A 16579-nucleotide genomic window follows, 5' to 3' on the forward strand; every position below is an offset into this window, starting at 1 on the left:
TCTTAACAATATATTTTCTGTGGCCAAACACAGAAATACCTTGTCCTGCACCCCTGTTATGGTCACACCTATCACACTCCATCCGTAATTTATCGCAGCGTTTCCACCTAGTGCTCCATTGCAATGCCTCCTTGCCAGACACCGTGTTGCGTGTCTTCACCAGCCGTCCAGCAGGCTTTCGAGCCCGACCTTTCCCTCAAGCATTACAAAAAACCGTGGCGGCAGAGGATCGCCATCGATGTGAGGACCACTCGGAGATACCTGAAGTAGTTACCGGGCTCGGATCCCCTCACACCGCTATCCCGGGCAAGCCTGTGTGGATAAATCAGCGCAAGGTCCCCGGCGCCGTGTCAGTGCCGCTCAGCACAGGGGACGCAGGGATCAGTCACACGCTCCCTCGGAAAGAGGGGAAGCACTAGCCCGAAAGGAGGAGTTAGGTTCTCAAAGAAAAGGCGTAGAAATGCCATATACCAGAGAAAAGGCTGCTCGCTGCTTCCTTCCGAAGCGCTGAATCCCCCCTTGCGGGCAGCAGGTGGGCGCAGGGGGGGCTGCCCGTCGGGGAATAGGAGCATCCCCCGGCGCAGTGTGCCTCGGAGCCGAGCCCACGAGTGGGGTGGAAGCACCGTGGGTAGAAGCGGCGCCCCGGGGGCTCTCCGGCAGTAACTTTGCAAAGCCTCCCGCCCGGTGACCGCCGGGCAAACGCCACGCCGGGGACCGGCCCCGGTGTCCCTCGACGGGGCGTCCCGCGGGTTAGCGGGGGTTAAAGGGGGATAACGGGGGTTAGCGGGGGTTAGCGGGGGGTTAGCGGCTTTCCCGGCGCTTTTCCCGCAGGTGGCAGCGGCCTCGCCGGGCGCGGGGCGATGCTCGGGGAACGGAGCGATGCTCGCGGGGAGGATGCTCGGAGCCCGGCGGCTCCAGACGGGACGGGAGGGGGTCGGTACTCACACGAAGGCGTGGTAGACGAAGGCCCAGCCGCGGGGCCGCTCCAGCACGTTGTACAGGTAGTTCTGCAGCCGGCGGTACTTGGCGTTCCTGCGGCAGCTCGGCCCGCTGCTGTACGACAGCGGCTTGCCCAGCAGGCTCATGCGGGCGCCGTGCTTCCCTCGGCGGCCCTCCCGCAGCCCGGCGGGGGCGGCCGCGCCGCCGGCGGTGCCCAGCAGCAGCAGGCCGTCGCCGCGGGCCGCCGCGCTCGCCAGCGCCCTGCCCCGGCCCGACTCCACATCCTTCATGCCCGCCGCCGCGCCGCTCTTCACCCAGAGCCCCGCGGAGCCGCCCTCCTCGCCGCCGCCGTGGTTGCGGGGCATGGCATCACCCCGGGCGCCGGGGCGGGCGCCGGGGCCGCGGCGGAGCAGGGCGCGGGCGGCGGCGGCGGCGGCGGCGGCCCGCAGGAGGCAGCGGGGGCCGAGGGGCTCCGGGCGGCGCCCGCGGACCGGGGGGGCGCGGGCCACTTCGGGCGGCCCGGGCTGCGGCAGCTTCGCGGGGGCCCCGGCGAGGCGGGCGGCGGGCGCCCCCCCGGGCAAGCTCTCCTCCCCCCGGCCGGCGGCACCCCGTGGCTCCGCGGCCCGGGGCGAGGCGAGGAGCCCGGGACGGGGCGGCCGGAGGGCGGCGGGCGGGCTCCGGGAGGCCGCGGGGGCCCCCGGGCCGCGGCTCGGCGGCGCCTCCCGCCGCCCCCTGCCGCCCCTGCCGCCTCGGGCTGCGGGCGAGCGGCGGAGGAAGGCGGCGAGGAGGGCGGCAGAGGCGGGGAGAGCGGCGGGGCGAGCGGCCGGGCGGGACGCGGAGCCCGCAGGCTAGGCGATGTCCATGCAAGTCCCAAAAAGTCGCCCGGTTGCCGCCGCTCGTCGCGGTCGGAGGGAGGCTCGGCCGCCGGCGGGACCCCGCTGCGGGCGGGGAGCGCGGCCGGCCCGGGCGGGGCAGCGCAGGAGAGCCGCCCGGTGTCCCCCCGAGGGCGCGGCGCAGCCCCGGCGCTTCCGCCGTGCCCCGGCCCCGCACGGTCCCGGCGGCGGCGGGGGCTGCCCTCGCCGCGGGCTCCTCGGTCCCCCCCACGCCCCCCCTCCGCCGCCCCTCTGCCCCCGTGCACGGCGGCTCCGGCTCCGCTTCGGTGCGGCCGGAGCGCAGCGGTGCCGCCGCTCGGTGCCCGAGCTGCGCCGAGAAAACAAAGCTCCCCCTGCCGAGAGTGGGCCTTTAACTCCCCGGCGCATCAAGGTGAGCTTGCGGAAAAAAAAAAAAAAAAAAAAAAAAAGAAATCCACCCCGCAACGCCGCAGGCGCGGCCGCTCTCCGCGCCTCTCCCCGCCCGCAGCCGGAGGGAGCCTTGGCCGCCGGTTGTTTGCCGGTGCTCGCAGGGTGCCCCCAGTCTCGGGGAGGCAGCCCCCAGCCCCGTCGCTCCGCGGCCACCCGCCGCCCGCGCCCATGCCAGGGGCTCGGCACCGGCCACCACCCCGTCGGGGGTCGCCGCGGTGGCCGCGGGGTCGCGGGAGCCCCGTGGGACACAAGGGAGCCCCGCGGGTGCTCTGCAACCGGCTCGTTGGGAGCAAGTGCAGGGCACTGTTTTTGCAGTCTGGGCACTGCCATGTGAAAATACGATGCCAACTCGGGATGGGTTAGTGAAAAGTAATAATTTGGGCTCCGATGTTATGCTAAAATGAACAGAGGCATTCGGAAATTCAGTTAGTTTTTGGTTTTTCATTCGCACTGGCTACTTATAGGCCAGGTTCTCAAGCCTTTGATTAACACGTGTATCTCCAACTTTCAGAAAAGAACCTTGTGTTCTGGCTGAGGACACTTACTTGTGCCTCTAAAGCAACACGGAAGCATCAACGGCACTCATTTGCTGCTACCGTGTCTCCAAAGCCCTTCAATCGGTTGTCTTTACACAAAGAGCTTAATCTTCTTCCTTTCTTCATTGCACTTCCTCTCTCACAGCAGGCAGCAGCAAACAGGAACTTTCGAACTCACAAACCACGACGGCCACTCAGACTCATGATAAGGGGTGGCAGAAACAGCACACATGTCAAAACAAATGTTAAGTAGTTGATATAAGTATCCACAGCAACCCCATTAATATTTAAGCTTTCCAGTGGCACATATCTACTCCTTCTTCGAATTGTAAATTGAGTTAGTTAATCCTTCATTTACCACTTGTTTGCATTTCCCTGTTTTAATATGCGAGTGTTCATTTTTCTCATCCCTCTGTACCCATTTCCAGCCAAATATGTACAGCATGCCTTTGAAATCGGCTGGGCCTTGGGTACCAGGCTTGGATTCACACCCTCCCGGCCTTAGAGTGAAATATTTGAGGATGGGTACTCAGGTTCCAGAAAGCTGAACCATGCTGGCCAACTGGAAGCATGCGACCCGGCCTCCTCTCTGCCTCTGCACTCTGTTCCTGTCCCCATCCCTGTCCCCATACCCATCCCATGGGTGCTCCCCCATGCTCTTCATTCAGCTGCCAGTCTAACCGCATGTGGTCATGAAGCTGCACACGCGTGTGGCTGCTGTTAGGATCGAGGCTACAAGCTGGGGGCATGGGCAACCAACAGCGAAAGTGGCTGAACTCCTGCTCCTGATGTACTTTTGGTGACCCGCTAAGAAATATTGTTATAATTCTGTGCCCTCTAGTGGTGCTTAGAGTCATCTATTAATTTAAATAATAGTATGGAAAGCAGCCTGTGAGCACAAATAGTTTAGGCCAATATTGAAAAGTAGGCACGCATGCCAGGACAGCTAGAAGCATAGGCATGTAATACTGTTAGGGATGAATTATGTTTCATTTTTACTGTGTGTGAACACGGTATTTTCCCATTTATTATCTTTTATTAGATAATGCCCAGAAAAAGTATGTATTATGAAGAGAGATTGATGGTAATTAATCTAATCCCTACTTGCTAATATGTCAGATAACCAGGGTGCAATGTGCTGGTCAAATGCTGAGTGGATTCAAATGCAGCTGCCTGCCCTGCACCAGGCAGAAGGGCTGTACTATGTATAAAAGCCTGTCGTCCCCTAAGTATTTATTGCAAAATAAGGGTCTGCACTTATACGACAACAATTTCCACTGATATTTTGGCTTCAGACTATATAATACCCACAGGAATGAGTCGAGTGAAATTCTAGCGTGTCCGCGTGGTCCAAGGTCGTCCTGGGTTCAGGTGTCAGTAAGAGGATCTACTTGACGAAATCTCCAAGGCAAGAACATCCCAAGGAATCTTGGCTTCTAGAGCCTGCAGGTACACTATATCCCACTCACAGGCGGGACAAGGAAAGTGGCATGCTAAAGTGCAGCTGGTGAGTAGCTATTGCAGTGCTTTATGGCAAATGCCAACAACACGTGCTTACCAAATCATAAATCACAGTTTTTAAGATCCTGTTGCATTATTCCAAATGCATCAAGCATTATATAGCCTGACTTGGGGAAGAGTCAGCTGGTATGTATAATCTTTTCTGCTCAGGTGCAAAATGTTTGGGATTTTCAAAGTTTTCTTTTCAATATGTTGCTCATGATATATTGTTGTAAATCAGTGTTTCTGTGTTACACTTTAATAAAAGAGAGAGGATGACTTAAACAGGAACTATATTCCCTTACTTATAATAAAATGTGTTTCTGCAACAGCATGTAAAGTTCTTATCTAAGACATTAACTAATGTAATTTGGGCTTAGCCACACTAGAATTTAAAGCAGACCTTCACAAGGATTAAATTTATGGATAAATAACAGGAATATGCAAACACACTGGTGTAATCATAACACAGTCTATGGCTGACTGCACAGATATTAACAGAAGAGCAAATTGTAAAAGGGCAAAAAGAGGAAAAACGAGAAGCTTTGTTGCTTGGAAAGGCATGGGCTAGGGTTCAGGATGTCTGGTTCCCTCTGTGCAGCCAGGCCAGACAGCAGCTAAGCCTGACCGTGTCACATCCAAAGCACCTGAGCACACAGGCAGATGTTTAACTGAAGATCAGATGTGTACCTCGGAGAGCAGCTTTTAGTATTTAAATGTTTTTTAGTATTTAAATGTTTTTGGAAAATCTCCTTGTGTGCCTCCATGTCATACCCATCACAGTGGTGGTGGCAATTCCTTCTCAGAGTTGTTAGCTAAAATACATGGGACAGTATTAGGCACCTGAAGGCTGCAGAGGGGGGGGACACTGCAAATCTCGGGCACACAGTGTCTGTGCTGAGCAGCACGGCAGCCTGCCTGCGAGCTGGAGGGCCCTCGTAGCAACGCTTTGCAAAGGTCAGCTTACTGTGGTATCATGTTTTGAGTTCATTCGAGTTGCTTGTTAATAACCTTTTTTGGTGTTATATAATACTGCAAGGTATCGAGTGCACTCTAGTTTTGCACCTCTTTGTAAGATTTTTAGCTTTCTGTCTAATTGTATGGAGGAGGGGCTCCATGTAGCTATTTTGATGCCAAGCATACAGGATTCAGGAATAAGTTTTCAAAGCAATTAGTTGTTAGGAACAATTCATTTGTTATACAGAATTGTTGTGTAGCCTGTAATACGTGGTGTGCATCTCCAGGAAACCTAGAATGAAGGATCATCACTGCATAATAAATCATTAGGAAAATGTAAGATGGGGTGAAGAACATGGTTGGATGTGTATTGCAAGCTGTCTAGCGAGTGCATGCAGCATGCTAGAAGCTGTAGCAGGGCTTTGATATCAATGGTTCAAAATGTTGGAATATTATACATATATATATTCCAAAATGTTTGAATATTTTCCTGCAAGCTTCTTTCACATAAAAGGGAGAAGCTGGGCAGCCAGGGGCAGGAGGTACTGCATGCACTGAACAAGGCAGAAAGGAGTGCCCGACCTCCCCTGCACATCCTTCATGTTATCCCTTAACCTCAGCCTATAGGGAGCACCTTCAGGAGTAATTTAGTTTTGATGTCCCTTTTATGTGCTGACCTCACTGTTGGACTGCTGTGGGGTTGCTTTCTCTGAGGAAGACCTGTCTCCATGAAGAGCTGTCCTGAGACCAGACTTTCATTTCAAGCAGACCATGGTCTTGCTTTTGTGCTAGGCAGCTGTTCCAGCAAATGTTCCAGAAAATGTTCATTTTGCTTCCTGACATCTTCCGTTTCCTTTTACTCATCAGATATTCATGCCTGATAAGAGAATTAATTGATTCTATTAATTCCTACTTAACAAAATATCTAAGCAGCATTTTCCATTAATAAGACATGACTCTCTGTAAAGTCATTGTCAGACCCCAACACTATCTCTTTTCTATTCTTCTCTCCTACTTTCTATTATTTTTTTTAACCTTACTATTTTGTGGGGCTTTTATTCTCTCATTTGTAAGTGTCTTCCCTCTGTGATTCAACTGTCTGGACTCATGAACAAACTGTCTACTGCCCAAAACATTAGGCCGTGCATCTCCAATGGAGGCAACTCTGCCCCAGTTGCAAGGCCTGCTGTGTAGATCATTCCTACTCTCTGATCTAATGAAAACAAAGCATTTGCTTAATTAAAAGAAAAAAAAAAAAAAAAAAAAAAAGAAAGAAAAAAAGAAAAGAAAAAAAGAAAAGAAAAAAAGATGAGTCTATACTGAGACCTGCAGAGCACTTGAATCGTAATAAAGCTGGGAATAATATAATATAATATGAAATAGTTTTTTTTGTTGTTGTTGTTGTTGTTGTTTGTTTTTTGTTTGTTTTTTTTTTTTTTTTGATAAAAAAGGCTTAATTTCTCAAAATATTTAGATTTTCAAAATCATGTTCTCCAAAATACATAGGAGTTTTGGAGAAAACATGACAATCAAAAATGTTAATGTTTAATGCATTTTTTATAGGCAAATGCAGTATTTAAGTAAAAAAAAATAAAACCTTGGTATATTGTCTAAAAAATGTGAAAAATGTGTTTGTTTGTTTGTTTGTTTGTTTGTTTTTATCAAGGAGAAGAATGTAATTTGTCTAGCCTGCAAGTCCATGGTTCCTTCCCACAGGCATGGTAACAACCCATAGCAGACTTGCATAAACCTGGTAAGTTGAGAATATTGAAAGAGATATGGAGGTAAAACAGAAAGAAATCCATGAAACAAAAGGAAAGAAGTCCCAAACTGAGAACCAAAAAGTCAAAAAAATTCAACATTGCAACACTACAGAAATCGTCAGACTTTAGTAAGGGCTGCATATGAATGCAACAATAGGACATTGTCTTTTTAGGTTTTCAGTGTAGGAGATAAGTGGCTTGAATTTGTTTCTGGTATAGTCTTTTTTTTTTTTTTTTTTTTGGGGGGGGGGAGCTATGGAGGAAATATTCTGTAAAAGCTCATCTTGATCATTAGATTAAGAAAATTCCTTTAAGACACAGCAATGCATAGTCCTTCTTTATGCATTAGATCATCTAGAATTGTACCTAAAGGATGTGGGTGTCTGAAATTCTGATGTGTCTCCATATGAGCTTTTCTTTTAGAGCATAGTGACCTTCGTTATTTGCCAGACATGAACTGCTAGCCATCTTGTCTTCCCCTTCTCCACAGACCTCTTTAATTTGTACTGTAGCAGCTCTGGTTTTGAAAATTCCCATTCAACTGTGGCTTAATCTTTGAAGCACTGAAGTTTTTGTCATGAGTATTTCAGAATTGCCTGTCTGTGGTTTTCTTTTTTCTTCTGAAAATACCCAGAAGCCCATCAGTTGAGCCAACTAGAATAAAATATACATTTATGCTGTTTTATTTCCACAGACTGCACCTTTCTCTGCACCTTGACCAAGAGATTGCAACAAAATGTATGTAATGACACCCTTACTTTCTCTGAAGCTAAGCTGGAAAGGGAGGTAGCATTGTACCTTCCTCTTTAAAGACAAAAACCCTCAACAGTAAGAGTACCTATCAAAGATGTGGGAAACCAGGATTAAGAGCTCTATCCCAAACATGCATTTCTCAGATCAAGGGTATCTTAATCACAATGTTTATCTTACCGTGTTAAGAAAATTATTCTGTAAGAAAATGTAGCTGTGAGAGCCATTGTAGTCCTCACTGGGCACCCTCATACCTTTCCCCTGAAATGACTATTTTGTGGGAAATATTTAGTTATCAAGGGCTTAGTTGTCAGAAGCATTCTAAATAAAATTCTTCACAGAGAAATATTCTAATCTTTAGATATGGGAGATGTGCTCATCTTTACACTCTCTGGCCCAAATAAATTTACGAAAATCTATGCAGAGTAGGATGGAGAGAGTCAGCTGCTTCAGGTGCTCCTGCCTCAGGGTGCTTTTACTTTGGAAATGCTGAACATCTCTGGGCATGGCTCTGGAACAACAGAGCCCTACTGAGGCCTGAGGGAGCACTCTGACCACTGGGCCTGGGGACAGTGTCAGTAGTTTCACATCGGAGAGATACACAGGACTACGTCACCTTGTATTGAGGCACTTATACCTCTCACGCATTACTAAGATGGCCTAGTCCTAACAGAGCAGTCTGCTTTCTGGCGTTGAATAACACTTCAAATTTTAGAAGCTAAAGAGCTGTTTCCTGGAATTTAAATTCTCTTGTCACACCTAGGAGTAATTTAATAATCTCAGATCACCAGCTGTTCATCTAGCATAAAAATGCTCATGTGTCTTAGGCTTTATTCACAGTGTAAATACAGGACTCAGAACTAAATGACTGTTATTCATTGTAACCGGAGGAACATTCTTTCTAAATTAGATGGTTAATCATGAACCTAATATATTCTGCAGGAACATTTTAAAGTAAAAAATAATTTACTGACAATTGTCATAAAAATTATAAAAATACTTGGCCTTTTTAATCTTCTGCCTGTTCAAATAATTTGACAGCATCAATGATCCTCAAAGAATTTGAATAAGGCGTGCCCTCTGAGTTACCAAAGTGACATAACAAGAACTTAGCTAAAGGCACCACGGAGCCCTCCTAAGCTAAAGGAACCGCAGAAAGATGAAATAGGCATGAGCTCTGACAGTGCATTTCCGCTGGTATATCAGAGGACAAGCAGTCGTTTTAAGCCTTTTGTGAGAATTGTATGCTTGAGGGTCCGCCTTTCTGCTGCTGCGTTCCTGTTGACTCCCATTTATTTCTATCACTAGGTAAACCGTAAAGGCAGAGGGGAAAAGGTTTAGGGTCACTAGGGCCTTCAGAAGCTCCTGTTTTATTGGATGAGTAATGACATTTGGTGGGAGCTGGAGCACATCAGAAAAGAATTCTTAGGCTTCTACAGGCATGGTTAGGCACTTAACTTGCTCACCCATGTTCTTAAATCTCTTCCTACAGCACGCATTTCAAAAATAGCCATCAGAAAAATGGAGAAAAACAAGAAAGTAAGACTTAAGAGGAATATAGAAAATCCAGTGAGGCTGTGAGACAGCAACTATAACAAGACCAAATTTGCAACAATGGGTGAGCAGGAATAAGAAACATGGGGAATAAGATACTCGTAGAGAGCAGTGCTTTTTCCCAAGAAGTTAAAGGGATGGTGAAACAGCTCTATTCCTAAGAGAGGCTGAAGGTAGTTATTTCATTTCAAAAGAAGAAAAGAAAAGAAGCTGTGATGTGTCTAAAGCTAACTTGTTTTATGTCTCCACATATATCATTGTCTGCAAGGAAACGTGTGAGCCAAAAGTGATTTTTAATATCCTTGTAGGGTTGGGGAGAGGATGATTAAATGCTACAGGCCAGAATTACCAGAGGAGATACAAGATGTACAAATATGGATATAAAGCAAAAAACACAGCTTTTTACCATGAGGGTGGTTGAACACTGGCATAGATGCCTAGAGAGGTTGTGAAATCTCCGTCCTTGGAGTTTTTCAAAGCTTAACAGACCCCAAGCAACCTGACATAACTTTGATGAGAGCAGGGTGTTGGAAAGGTTGGAGTAGATGACCCCTAGAAGTTCCTTCCAACCTAAATTATTCCATGAGTCTAGATGACCTAGGGCAATGAATACTTTATGACCTACCCTGTGAAATAAAAACCCATTGATAAGTTTGACCTGGTCAATACTGTAAGGACACGTAAGCATCTGTCACTGCTGATATCCTGCCCCCACTGCAAAATCACAAACCTTATGTGCAGGGGGCAAAGGGTGGAAAGGATAGCAGTGGTTTGTGGCTAGGATACAGCAGCTCCTCCAATTGCTTCTCTAAAAAAGAGGGGACGTGAAAATTGAACTAAGAGAGACATTGCACCACAGTCCTGTGGGAGCATAACAGTGAGGAACTGCACAGGACTGGGTGCCTTCCTCATCTCCACCATGGGTCCCACCACTCTGCAGCCCACTGGCTTCCCTTTCTTTCCTCCAGTCCTCTCTGCATAGAAGACATCTTCCATTTTCTCATCTTTTAATTTCCCCATGAGATGATTAAATCTTGGCTGCATTTTTGCAGCAAGACTTTTCCATGTGAAGAGATTATAGGAGATTAGCTACAAACAATATTTTTCTCAACTAGAAAGTCAGCATTTCAAAATGTATCTTATTAAAATGAGAGTAGTTACTTTAGCTGCCCTATGTAATTATGCCTTTAAGAAACTGTTGAGTGCTTCTGGTTTGAAAATCATGCTTCTGTTAGCATTTCCCTACTTGGATGTTGAAATCTCAAGACCTTTTTGAAAATCTTGATCTGACTTTGTCTCTGGTTAATAGGACATTCACATTAAAACCATTTAAGTTGTTTAATTTAAGCAGGGGTCAAATTCTGCCTCTGTTTTATTGTTCTGTCTGAAGATTGCTATTCCAAAGGAAGGTTCATTGGTTCCAGCTAATGAGAAGAAGAAAATACATCTCAAGTTCCTGATACCATAAATACTTGGAATGAAAATTAAACATTATTATTAGCAACTTTCAGCAGGGTTTAAAGTGTTGAAACTTAACCTTGTCATGTGGATCCCTATCACTTAACTTTAATGAGTAACCAGTAGCAGGAGAGTTTCCTATATCGTGTGTGCAGTAGCTGCTGAAGAGAGATATGGCATATTATCTAGACTGTTTTATAGCTGCTGCTACCTTATCACTGCAATAAAGAGGGAAACTAGAAATTTTAGCCATTATCTTCTAAAAGGTGCACTGTAAAGCCATGGTTCCAAAATGATTTGTGTAGTGTAAAGATCATGTACTGGAACCAAAACTGTTACAGATTTTAAAAAGAAATGATGGCCTAGGCGATAATGATGGGTGATAAATAAAAGCAACAAACGACCTTCGTAACTCAACTGGAAATGGTTATCACCACTATTCCACCTTCCTCATGATAGATCTTGATGTCAGACCTTTTTTTTTTTTTTTTTTTTTTTTTTTTTCTCCAAATGTTGCACTGGAGCAGAAGTGAGAAATGGTTGAAAGCTTAGAGATGAGTGTTTTGGAACATTTTGCAGAACACGCTGTCTGAGGCCATAAACACAATTCAGTTGTAACTTAAAATATCTGATTGAAGTTGTTCTTTCCATTCACTGTCTCTTTCCGTATTTAAATCCATACAGATAAGGATACCTCTCAGTTTCCAGAGTGAATCTGTACGCTTGAGTAGCATAACAGTGGAGGCAGCTTCCTGCTAAAACAAATGAGCCCCAGAAAGTAACAAACATTTTGTGTTTACTTCTGTTTAGCTGATGAAGACTTACTATTTTCTAAGGAGAGGAGCATTTGTAATGCTGATGATAACTCTAGAAGAGCAATGTTCCTGCAGATCCCAGGTAACATTGATTGGGATCTTATTCCCCATTGCAAAGCTAAGAGGTGTTCTTTTGTTTGTCTGTTTGTTTTCTTAATATAGTGTTTGACAATGTTTTTCATATATTGCCTTTGGCTGAGGAGACTTATTAAGGGTATTTCGGTCTAACGCACCGTGTTGGGTAGGAACAATAATTTCCATAGTGTAACCTTACCTCCCCTTGCATAATTATTTGTTGTCCACTCAATCAGCACATTCCCTTCCTACAACACACCTCCAAAATCAAATAGTACGTGCTGTTGATGGGGTGGGGGAAATAGGGCAAGATTCATCTTCAAGCACTGTCACAAAGTTGGTAGGCATCGTTATGCCTCCGTTGAGATATGGTTTTAGAAAAACAGTAATAAAATAAAAAATATGTGTTTAAAAAAAAAAAAAAAAAGTGTTTAAAGAGCAGTAGGCTGAGCCGCTGCGGGGGAACGGAAAGAAAACCGGGCTGCCCAAAATTGGGTTTCATTTGGCACCAGCCTTAGCGCCAGCACCTGTCATGCCTCTACCGATCGCACGCATCGACGGGCGCACTCCGCATCCCGTTGCAAGGATGCTGGGGCACCGACAAGCCTCCGGTCGCCCCCCGGATCCCCGGCGGCCCCATTCGGAGTGGCCGGGGGTCGGGGGGCGACCGGGGGCCTTGGCCATCAGTAGCGCGATGCCTTCAGCAGGTGGCAGTGGCGGCCCGCGGCGGGGCGGGGTGCGCGGAGCCCCCCGGGTCCTCGTCCCCCAATTTTCCTCCCAGAGGGTGGCTCTCTTAATAAAGCCGTGGGTTTGAAGAAGTTCCGCAAAGGCATTTCGAAGAGGAGAGATCAACAAAAAGAAAGGACACCCCCCCCCCCCCCTTTTCAAACCTTACTCCCTTCCCAAAACTGAGTCAGAAGCACTGGTCCATGCAGCCCCTTCACCATTGAAGGAAGTTGGAACGATTAAATTTCAGGCAGCACAGTCCCTCTTTATCTGAATTTCCAAAATATGAACGTGTTTCAGAATCATGTGAGCAGGCTGAGTTTATACACGCAGCCATGGTACGTGGTGTCTGCATTGTCTCTTCTTTTTGAGCCGTTTAATGTGTCTGGAATATCATTTTGTATCACATCTTGAATATTTTAACATAGCCTTAAGTTAAATATATCTTTTTTTTTTTTTTTTTTTTTTTTTTTTTTTTCCCCAAGTCAAAAATAGTGATTACTTCCACAAGCAATCACTATCGCAAGTGATTACATATTAAGAGGATTAGGGTTTGCAGGAACGATTGTTGAATAGAGTTTGTTTAATTAGTACCCATCTAAATAAGGGGAGTTAAGATGCTGATCCAGACTCTGTTCCCCTTTGTGTCTGTGCTAACTTCAGTGGAATGACATCAGTAATGAACACTGCTCATTATTTTCGGTTATTTTAGGTTTTTGTATAGAACATGTGGTTCTGTAGTTAAAAAGAGAGTAAGTCAAGAGTAATGGCTTTTATTTTTTGTATTTTCTAACTATTTATTTTCTAGTCCTTGTTTATGAATTATGAAAAAATCATTATATATATATATTCTTGGTTCATCTGCATATATTCTCTGACGGTTTTTCTGTTTATTTTCAGGAAGCTGAGTATCCTCTATTTAAAAATGCAGCAATTTGGTGAAGCCCTATGTTGGCTAGCGAATCATTTCAAGCAGGACTCAAATTTTTGAAAAGAAATGATAAATCTTATGCTCCGGGGCTTCAGGCAACTAGAGAATAATATATTTTCTATTGGGGGAGGAGGGAAGAAGAGTATGCTCGTCTTCAGTGACAAGAACCTCAGAAGCCTATCTCTTGAGCCTGGAGAGGCATATTGATTGACAGTTCCTCCTCACCTGCCCACTGATGGTGATTCATATCAAGAAAGAAGAGGAATTAAGTTGGAAAAAAAAAAAAAAAGAAATAAAAGCACGCTGAGTAGTTCAGCGAGTTCCTCGGCGGTGCAGCAGAAAAGATGTGCTGGTGTGCTGGTTTCCATGGCTGCACGACTCTGTTTACCTCCCGTAACATCCAATAACACCTAACTTTTCTATATGGTCTTTCTTAATTGCTTCCCATTGGAGAACATTTCTAGGGTTTTGTGTTTTTGAAGCCACATTCTGTCACAGGCTTCAGGTCTTCTCAATCTGATTGCTGCAATGCTTTTTTTGTTTGCTTGCTTTTTTTTTTTTTTTTCATTAAATCACACAATCATATGAAAGAGGCTGATAAAAAGGCAGCAGAGTAGTAGAAGCCTGACTGGGGTTAGGCTATGGAAAAACACAGGATCCTACACACTTCCCATGCTACCCTTATCAGCTGTCAAGCTATTGCACTAGATCAGATGCTTGCAGTTACTTAGAGTGAAATGTGCAGTTTGCAGATTTCTCTAAACACATGTAACTGTAGGTAGACAAGCTGTTTTGAAATATTAATTTAATATTTACACGTAGTCCTCTTTCTCCTGCCAAAATTATGTAAAGGAGAATAGCCTCCTCTATTTATTGTTATGTTAAATCCAGCTTCAACCTAACCACACTTATACCAGTAGTGTACAGGAGCACTCCTACACTGTGACTTTCAGGTGTGTGTGTAACTGTGGGTGACTGTGGGTGCTTACTGCAGCCATCACATCTGCTTTGGGAGCAACAGTACAAAAACCTAGCAGTTCCACAGATTGGTAAGACTTTGTTTCCCTGAGGATTATGGCTTTAGGGACTTCTGATGCAGTTGTTTCAGTGGTTTGTTACAGGGCTCTGAAAAAATAAAATGCTTAGTAACATATTTAGTTTTTTATTTTATTTTTTTTTACATAAATATTCCTGTATTACTCCCGTGATTGCTACAAGTAGTGGTTTGATGACACCCTAACACCTTAATTTTTTTTCTTCTTACTTTTCATCCTGACAAGTTTTACATTTTTAAGTGATCTTTTGTTAGTGAATAGCAAATATTTTTTTTAAGTTAAATAGAGAAATTCATGCCAATTATTGTTCCCTTTAAAAATGTTGTTTTTCTTGTGTTTGCAAAAACTAGCTTTGTTAATGTAGTCTTAAGTTCCGTGATCAGTGCATTCGACTAGTAATTTCTAAGTTCAGCATAAGCATTATTTACTTGCATGCTTGTCAGTACCAAATCCCATCTGTAACCCTGTCACAAGCCTTTTGCAAGCACCACCATCTCACGTTGAACATTTCAGGCCTCTAATCTCTGAGAAGTAATACCTGCTTAGAGATGTAGACTCTTTTTTTACTCCCTGCTGCAAAATGAAAATTTCAATATCGTATGTCAATATCATATACATAAATGGTGCAATATAATTAGAATATTTAATTTGATTCCTTTCTCACCAGGCATTACAAACCATCAATACTATTTGCAATGTGTTATACAGGAGGAAGCAGATTAATTCCAGGTAAGAAGAGGAGTAGCAGACAATAACTAGAGGATGAAGTACTAAATTGTTTTACCAGTACTAAATTGTCCTAAAAGGTTGCACTCCCTACTCTTTGCTTTGCTTTTTGATTTTGAGGAAATACTTGGCAGGGAGCTTAACTATAAGTGTCCTACCAAGTCCCTGATTTTCACTACCTGTGTTACTCAGAAGAGTTCAGCATCTATCATGTTGCCACTTAGTACATTCAGGTTTCTGCCTTTTTTGTTCCAGAAAACTTCAGGTGAGTGAAGAAACAATTTGCTACTTACTTCAGACATTATTTTCCTTTTTAGAGGCATGGAGAAAGGAACTTGACTCAGCAGTTTTACTACGACAAGAGAGCATCAGGTTTATGGCAGGATCAATATAGATATCTGCCTGAGAAAAAACTTTCCTTTGCAACATTTTTGATAACAACTTAGGATGTAGGTTTTACAAAATTTTTATTAACAAGGGAAAATTTTATATTGAAATTAAATAATTTTTCTATAGGGACTCTAAACCTACCGTAGTTTTTATAGGAATATCATAAATAACTAACATGCAGAGGAATGGACTGTTTGTGATTTTTGTTTCTTTTTTTAAAATTAAAATTCCTAATTTTAACATCTCTAATTAATTATTAATTGGGGCGTATGTAGGCAGTGTCATGCATTATAGGAAATATCCCAAAGTGCATACCTGCCCTTTTCTAAGTAAGTTGGGGGACAGAATTAAAAAACAAAACAAACAAACAAACAAACAAACAAACAAACAAAAACAAACAACTCAGATCTTGGCCAGAGTTGTCCTAGGATCTCAACTTTCATGTTATAATGCTGTTATAGAGAAAGGTAAGAGGAAAAATAAATTCTTGGATTAGAGAAAGGGAAGGACTCAAGAGAAAGCACTGGAAAGAGGGTTGCTTTCTTGTTTAGCTGCTGCTGCTTTGTCTTGAATATGTAATATACAGAAGATACTACAGCAAATCTATTTGTTTGTCAGGAGCTTGTTGTTCACTTATCAGTAAAGCCATGATCCTGAGTAAATTTGGGGAAATCACATGGCATGTCATGCTTCAGTTTCCTAACTATAAAATTAGAGTAATAACTTCTTACTTCATGGTGGCATTACAATGATATTTCCCATCATTTTTTGAAGGCTAGTGCTATCCTGCTTAATAGCTTTAAAGTTCAAAATGTCCACTCTTCCTTTATACTCTGGTTTCTCTTCTGATAATATAAATTTTTCATTCAAAAAACAACACATTTTATCTATTTCTTCAGTCAGTTACCACAGATGCTGAGGATTGTGCTCACAGCCAGGATAGCTCTGACATGAGAGGATGTTGCTTAGTCAGTGAGATATTTTGTACATTTGTGACTGTGTAAAACAGTGTGTAAAACATCTATTTTAATGCATGACCAAGAGTAAAAAAAATAAAAAAAATAAAAAAATATATTAGCACAGGGTAAATCAATTAAATGTTT

General features: G+C 44.5%; 1 protein-coding gene and 1 long non-coding RNA gene across 2 annotated transcripts in view; one reads left to right on the top strand and one right to left on the bottom strand.

Moving 5' to 3' along the window:
* Nucleotides 1-1702, bottom strand: part of KCNQ5 (potassium voltage-gated channel subfamily Q member 5) — a 289773-nt gene extending 288071 nt beyond the window's left edge. The window contains exon 1 of the mRNA XM_068678169.1: nt 946-1702. Coding sequence (XP_068534270.1) covers nt 946-1304 — 359 coding nt within the window. The 5' untranslated portion in view covers nt 1305-1702. The remainder of the gene's footprint in view (nt 1-945) is intronic.
* Nucleotides 1703-2103: 401 nt separating this feature from the next.
* LOC137854595 (uncharacterized) lies at nt 2104-16345 on the top strand. Its single transcript, XR_011095285.1, has 3 exons — nt 2104-6986; nt 7691-11655; nt 13275-16345. It is a non-coding gene; the product is annotated as an uncharacterized lncRNA (long non-coding RNA).
* The last annotated feature ends 234 nt before the right edge of the window (nt 16346-16579 follow it).

This window comes from Anas acuta, chromosome 3 (genome assembly GCF_963932015.1).
Source record: "Anas acuta chromosome 3, bAnaAcu1.1, whole genome shotgun sequence".
Lineage (NCBI taxonomy): Eukaryota > Metazoa > Chordata > Aves > Anseriformes > Anatidae > Anas > Anas acuta.